General features: G+C 40.6%; 1 protein-coding gene across 1 annotated transcript; it reads left to right on the top strand.

Moving 5' to 3' along the window:
• Nucleotides 1-3,590: 3,590 nt before the first annotated feature.
• Nucleotides 3,591-7,833, top strand: LOC112575854 (very low-density lipoprotein receptor-like). The gene is made up of 4 exons (XM_025257937.1): nucleotides 3,591-4,073; nucleotides 5,911-6,030; nucleotides 6,645-6,758; nucleotides 7,322-7,833. The coding sequence occupies exons 1-4, from the start codon at nucleotides 4,001-4,003 to the stop codon at nucleotides 7,453-7,455; spliced, it is 441 nt and encodes a 146-aa protein (XP_025113722.1). The 5' UTR covers nucleotides 3,591-4,000; the 3' UTR covers nucleotides 7,456-7,833.
• The last annotated feature ends 106 nt before the right edge of the window (nucleotides 7,834-7,939 follow it).

The following is a 7,939-nucleotide window of genomic DNA, read 5'->3' as shown; positions in this document are numbered from 1 at the left end:
AAATCAGTAACAAAAAGAAGACTGCAAAGTCAAAGCCAGGGAGAGAAACAACAAATTATGTATCTAGCTTACTTTAAAAGAGACGACGGCACGAGATGTAAGCCAGTGAAAGAATACAGTATGCATTATACATACTGTATGTATATCTTTATGAGCCTTAAGGTTCATCGCTTGTCGACTTTCTCCTCCTCGTCATTATCAGTGATAATAGTCCACGAAAAGAGCATAGATGATTTCAACTTTTCTTTCTTTTCCTCGTCATTTTAATGAAATGTTGGGACCGATCGGGACTTCCTTTTGACACTCAATGTTTCTTTATCCCTTCTGTCCTTTCCTTCGTGAGTAGTGTTCCGTATAAAAATGTCGTCTCGTTCAGATCGAGGTTTGATGCATCAGCTAACCAGGTTAATAGCTAGAAAAATAATATATATATATGCCGTTCCCTCCCCAACGTATCAACTCCTCGATCCCCTATGATTTCAATAGCATGGAGTCATTGGAGGAGCATTCGCTTGATGTCGTTCTTCCTCGATCTCCTCCTCTAAAGATCGTTTAATCTTCCCTCCATATTGTGGTATTCTCACTCACGATCCCCGGTTTTTGTTAGTTTTTTCATTCCTGTTACATACGACCATATGAAAGCTGCAGCTTTGGCAAAGAAAAACAAATCCTTTCTAAACTCTTTTTTTTTTTTTTAAATTTAGGATATCCTACTTTAAAACGGTTGTGCAATATGTGTAAATATTTTGAGAGTTCCCTTTGGCATGAGGCAGTCTTAAATCTGTGACCCCACGCCAACCTTGTTTACAGACAGTATCCAGACTATCAACAGACAACACCACGTGTTTGTAACTGCGCACGCATGACGTTCTCACGGTTCACGCGATCTGAGTGTTCACGCGCCTCTCCCATCCCCCTTACCACACCATCCTCTTTTTTTCCCCCATTCTGCTTGATCACATTTCTGTGTTTCTTTCCTTTAAAATGGGGAAAAAAGGGGGAGGTGTAACTCTTTATATTTTCTCCTTTTCCCCATCCTTATCCTTCCCCGAATATGTGCGTTACATTTTAGATAAGCAGGTCACCGACGTAACCTAATGCTTTGGTGTTGAAGCAGCAAGCTCTGGCAAGAGCGGGAGATAGGAGGCAAAATAAAGTTTTTCCATTTTAATTTTTCATCTTTATGTTGTATGTTTTCTTTCTTTTTCTCTCCCTCTTCCTTTCTTTTTCCTGCCTGCCTCTCTATAACAGCTGCTGCAAGGGATGTAGGCCAAACAGGGTGCTGGGGTACTTTTTACGATATTTTTGTCGAATCCAAGAGGTAAACAACTTTAGGTCATAGTTTAACAGTACATGAAGCAGGACCATTGCTAAAATGACTGGGTTTTGCAAAGTGCAAGAGAGGGTGTGATAAGGAATATGATGCTTTAAATATATAAATCCAGTTTTCTTGCAGATAAAGCAGTATATAATTGTGAGTGACCAAATGATCGATCGGTGAAATTAAAAAAAAATCAAAAACTGAACAGTTCGCACAATACATTTTACTGATGCTGAACTAAACGCATTTCAGAGGGATTTCTAGCAACATTTCCCAATCCAATCACACCCTTCCTTTTGCAATATCATGTTACTCTCAGCTCTTGTTTTTGCTGAATCCTCTTTGTGTTTTTTTTTTTTGTATTTTATTTTATTCTTCGTTAAGTACGGTTGTTTATTCTTTTATAGTTCATATGTCATTTGTTTGTTTTCCTGTCCTTCGTATGCTGTCCATGTTTTGTTCTTGTTCTTAAGCGCTAAGATCATATGCTCCTTAGGAGAGTATGCGCTTTACAAATTTTGCATTTATTATTATTATTTAAATCATAGTTTAAGAGCTGATATATATATATATATTCCATCAAACACTTAAATCCTGCATAGAATCAACATGGGAAGAAAGAAATCTATTTTAAAGCCGTTTGTGTTTTATCCTTACAAGAAGGAGCCGTTCGTAAACAAGCTGGATGGTACAAAGTGTGCTAACGAGTTTTCAATGTAGTCTTGTTTCCAGACAGCTCCAAATGATGCCAATTTCAGTACATGATTCCGACGAAAACAACAGCATGTTATGCTTTGAAAAGTTTAAAAGTGCGTGAATTGCCTACACTAGAGGCTTTCTGTTAAAAGCTGGTACTTGCTTAAAGTTTTCTATCAATCGTGTATGTGTGTGTGTGTGCATTATTTATGTATGGAAACTTCATTCCGCATTTATCTGTTCGCAATAAAAGTATCTTGCATCGTAACTGCTGCATTTCAAAGAAATCTTTTGTGGTACCAACCCAGTCCTTTTCTGTTTATCTACGACATTGGCTGGTAATTAGCTGCGGCACCTCTTTCACTACGTGTCACTGGCAGGAGACGAAGATGCTATCAGACTGATCGTAATTGGCGCTTGACTTGACGGGCTGTATCTTCTTACAGTTAGACTGACCCCAGCCATGTTAGTTGGATTATTTATAACTTCTGCCTTCAAGGCATGAAAGGTCGTCTTTTTCGCATAGAGCGAGTTCTTTACTTTGTTGTATTCTTCAAGGTTAACCTCAACGAAACATTGAATTAAACTCAAATTCTCTTGCAAGCTAACATAACAAAGTATCTATATTCTATAATTTGTTACAAAAACGCATCGTAAATTTTCGGGAAAATGTACGCACAGACTGACCTTCTAATTGTGCCTGTTGTAAAAAAAAAAAAAGTCAATTTATGACTTACTACAACATAAAGTGCGACAGATACATTTTATTAGTAACGAGAAAGAAGGCTGGTTATATCACCCTGCTTCAGGTGGCGGCCCTATGCTCCACTGGGGGTGAACAGGAATAATAAGGGTTTCAGGGCAAGAGAAGAGATCAGTCACGTCCTGCCACATCTAACCCAGGCTTTCACTACCTTATACATGCTTTCTATACCAGCTCGCATATTTCCTCTAGTACCACTTTTACTAGGAACATACCATATTTGTGGTTGAGATTATAGTTCAAAAGCTTTAAGGAAGACGTCACTTCACCCAGTCATGTCAGGTTAGTGGGATGTTTGTATGCTCAACACCTGGCAGGTGATAATATCTCTTTTATCAGAGCTTATCGTCAATCGAGCCACATCTGATATTCAGGCCATCGTCCACTTAGAGGGGTTGAGTCCTCCAGCTGCGTCCCTACTGATCTGATCTACTGTCCATCATCTGTCCGTTTGCCTACTCTCTCTCTTTCCTTCGCACGTGCACGCGCACACAAACACACAGAGTGTATTTAGAGGTAGATGTCCGCATTCCACTTTCAATAATTTAAGATAAACTTCTGTTATTAGAATATAAAAAGCAAACAACTCAGAACAATATGACAGCTCTGGACTGCATCCTTCATAGTTTTCGATCGAGGTTTTTATTTAGATTTGACCCTCGCTGCCGTCTCTCAAGCCGAGCTCACTTCACATCTTCACCCCAACCCCTCGCTTTCCCCACATCACCCCACTACCACCACCCTCCCCATGTTCTCTTTACCGCATTAAACCAGTTCCAGCCAGACCAAACAAAACTCAGCTGCTTGGATAGTTGGGCGAACTATTAGCGCCAGACACTGTCGACTCGACACCAACGTCTTGCAGTTAACGCACCGTGCTCGACTGTCAGAATCTTTTCGCATAGAACACAACGTTCCTTAATTCTTTTTCCCCCTTTATTTTTTTCAGATTACTCTGTAATCAGTTCTGATTAGGGGGAAACAGGTTCCGTTCAACAGAGGACGATCTGAAAAATCATTTACAGACATTCCCTGGATATATCGAAAGTGATCTGAGAAAAACTTGTCTCAAAATACATTAATGGTTATTTAGCAAACTAACTTCTGCGAGTGTTTCGCGAACGTTCTGTGGCCCAGATACAGGGTTTCTTAGCAGTTTCTGGATTCTGATTGCAAACACAGCAAGCGGTGTTTCGGGGGAAAATAAAACAACAGCAACTATGGTCTCCTCCGTAGTTCTGACCTGCTCCCTGCTGCTTATCGCCCTTGGAATGTCTGCAGCCAGAGTTGCACGTGAGTACAAACTGACCTAGTTTTATATACTGACCTAGTTCTGAGAATGCATCGGCAAGGTTATAACGGGAGGGGACACATTTTGGCGGAAGGCAGGTTACCTTCTCTGCAGATATGTGCATACCAAATGTAAACATTTGATGCATTGAATGATTAATAGACTCCCTACCCTTGTTGCTCTTTAATTGTATTCTCTTTATGTGTGAGAGAGAAAGAGATTATATAATGTGATCCCGTGTTTGTCGTCCGTCAATGAAAGTTCGCTTAGAGTGCATGAATTGTATAAGCAATCGTTGTTTACAGTGACCTATTTGGCATGACCCCGCTGGCGGAAAACCAAGGTTAGAAGCGGACTACTCTTGAAGAATGACTCAGAAGGCGTTTCTAGCGCTTGAGCTTTGCTAAGAGCAAACTCCAGCCAGTGTTCCAAGCTTGTATTATCACTGGGTTCAAACAGTCAGCGTTATCGCTATCCCTTTTCTGTTAGACAAGACATAAAGGGGTGTTGGTTCCACGTGTGAACCTGGTTCGGAAGGATAAGCAATGATTGTCGATCCCAGGGTTTTTTTTCCCCCTTATATATCGAGAAAGAACACTGATTCAATGGCAGGTTGAAAACTAGGTTTAGGGTGGAAAAGGGTTCTTACAACGTGATTTGGGAATCTTAAGTGTGCTAGTCAATCTTTGAGGCTGACTGGTGTTAAAAAAAGAGTCAAAGGAAATATGCTAAATAGTAGAAACGGTACACATCTGGTGTTAAATTTTGATGAGGTAGATAAAAGATGGGAGGGCAAGGTCGATACACTCAAAGAGAGGGCTTCTTGGGATCATTTCAAGAATATATGTGGTTAGTTTTGGACATGAGAACAATTCTCTTCACATCATTCTCATTGGCTGAAATGACTGAAACAAAAATCGAGGGTGGATCAGTTACCGATGGGATGAGGTAAAAATTTCTTCTTTCTGATATCGACTAATTTAACGAACAAAATAACCACAGAAAAGCTGATTAGATGGATATCGAGAGGAAAGAGGGAAGACAATACAACTCCTTATCAGACGACCACATATGTTATACACCTTGGAGGAATCGCAGATGGAGGTCTCATGACGCAAAAACGTGAAGTTGGCTTTCAGAACCATTTGAGTCCCATTTTATTTCGCTGTTGCATAAATCTTCTTACGGACAAGCAGGCACGCTCAGTATGAAGCCATATCGCCTGCTGCCCTTTGCCCTCCACTACGTGTCGCGGATGGTTGCATGCCACGGGACCGACTTGGCATAATGAAACAGCCGACGAACGAGAATGCGATGTACGCAGAGCTGAGTCTATTAATGTATAGCTGTGAAGCAAATTTTTTTATACATTCGGTTTTTATTTGGGGGTGGGGTGGTGGGCTTGGCTATTAAAATATATAAAAAAAAAAGACCCACCACCTAAAAAAAAAACAAAAAACAAACAACAAAACTATCGACCTGACAATGATTCATACAGACTAGTATATAAACAAGTTTCTTTGATTTCTGACACACAAAGCGAGTTATTCCTCCTGTTTGTCGCTTGTTTCCTTGTAGTTTGTCACGGATTTTCTGAAATGCGCAGCGTAAGAATCTCTAATCAGATTAAATGCACTTCTTTGCATAGAAATGATTCACACCTTTCCTATAACATACTCCAGCTTGTGGAGCAGCCTCGTTTTGGGACGCTTAAGCCTCGTTCAGAAAACCCGATAATGCTGGACAACTCTATTGACGTTAGTGTGACGTCAGTGCACTTTTAAATTGACGTACAAACAGCAGTAAAATAAGACGTCATCATCGTCTTGTCTCGTGCAGCCACCTCATGCCGAAGCAACATGTTCATGTGCCCTAACGCGGGTCCCTGCATACCAAGGGCGTGGGTGTGTGACTTCGACGAAGATTGTCCAGATGCTGCAGATGAGAGGAATTGTTCAGGTATGATGCTTGTTTCCTTGGCATCCAGTTTTAACATAGCGTGGTTTTGTTGTAGAATGTAGATTACAACATTAATTTTGTGCCTGGTGGCTTCAGATAGTGAGACTTCCGGTTTAATATGTTGGACAGTATTTTCCGAAAAAACAAAAACTTGACATAATAGGAAATAAAACAAATGCTCTTACAGTGCTTCCATAACATGACTAATATGTTATTTTTAAGATGACCGTACTTCACATGCACATTCAATTAACAAGTCTGCAGAAGCCAAGACTTGGATACTTACAAAACTGTGTCGATACTTTGCAATATGGTGTTCAACACTAAGTTTTGATAATAAGCAATAGAGCACCAAATTATTCTTTTTAAAAGCAGCTAAACTGGATAATGGTCTATAACTCGTGGTTTTCTTTGTTTGTCGACAAATAACATCAGCACACTAAACAGTAGTTTAAAAAAAAAATACGATTACGTTTCTACCCCACAATCAAAGGTTTGCTGCACATTTTTGTAGATAAAGTCGTCGCGTAAAGTACGACATACATGGGAGGTAACTGAAAACGAAACTTTCTGAAAGTAGCCAGTTATGTTTTCTTGTGTGATTGCATTTACAGACCATCAGTGCCCGATTGGCGACTTCATGTGCGCTAGTGATGGTGACTGCATCCCAGAGAACTGGCGCTGTGACGAGGAAATGGACTGCGAAGACGGCACCGACGAGAGGAATTGTGAGTGTTATTTCCACTCCCCCCACCACAACCACTACCTTCCCCCCCATCCATTCTCACGTGTCCTCAGTGTTGCTAAAGCTGGAGTTTTCTTTCGGCTGCTGTAGACACAAGACACTAGCATCAGTCACATTTTACGGTCAGTTACCTTAAGTTGATCAAAAACAAGTCAGTGTGCTTCTCATTATTCTATCATTACTGTCAATCTTACACGACCGTAAGATGCCGCTCTATTCTTTGCATGTGCAAGAATATTGTATGCGTCCATGGTAAATACGTTAAAATGTGTAAGCATTTTCGGCGATTTGTCCTGCCTAATTTGGCATTGATGATTTAACACCTGACCACACTATGCATGAGACTGTTTAAACTCACCGGCGACATCATAGTACGGCTTTATTTCGCGATTTCTCGTAAACACACTAATGTTATGAGAACTTTATCTGAAATGTATGCACCTATTTTCATTTACTCCATGAACACCATTTTTTGTTTCGCGCTGTATTCCTATTGCTTTATTTTTGCGAGACATGCTTAAGACCAGACTCTTTTGTGCCTATCAGGTGAAACTTACGTCAGACCTCAAGAGAACGAGGACAACCCCAACGGGCAGGTGCCTGTACATCACTCCAACAGCCACCGCGGATTCCATGAGCACCGGCGGCTGCACAGCGATGACGCCCTGCCGCGTCAGTAGGCTGTTTGGTGGTGCGGTTAGCAAGGATTGGTCATGAGCCTGCTGTGGCACTCAAGTGCGGATGTCGCACGTGCAGACGTTAGTCTCTTCCGTTTTTGTAACTACATACTTTAGTCGCATCAGAATCTTTAAGTTCTAGTCAGCGGTGATTAAGCGTTACTGATGATGTTTGCGTGAAAATGTGTTCTCTCGTATGTGTAAAGGAACTGCTGCTCCATTCAGTGCTTGACAAAAACTTCCAGCTTTCGGTAGCCAGGATCTAGGTAACGTGTACATTAAAGAGATTTATAAATGTAAAAAAAAACGCCTGCATCGTTTATTATACTGATACGCATTACTTGAATCAATGTTTACCAATAAACCCTACTGGAAACATTATGCCTTTTGCTATGGAAAATACCTTAAAAATGAACAAGTATAAAAAAGAAATACTTTCACTTTTTTCCTATTCTCCCTTTCACAGTCAGCATTTTTTCTAGCTCTT

Source organism: Pomacea canaliculata, linkage group LG11 (assembly GCF_003073045.1).
Source record: "Pomacea canaliculata isolate SZHN2017 linkage group LG11, ASM307304v1, whole genome shotgun sequence".
Classification (NCBI taxonomy): Eukaryota; Metazoa; Mollusca; class Gastropoda; order Architaenioglossa; family Ampullariidae; genus Pomacea; species Pomacea canaliculata.
This window is presented reverse-complemented; position numbering and strand designations above follow the sequence as displayed.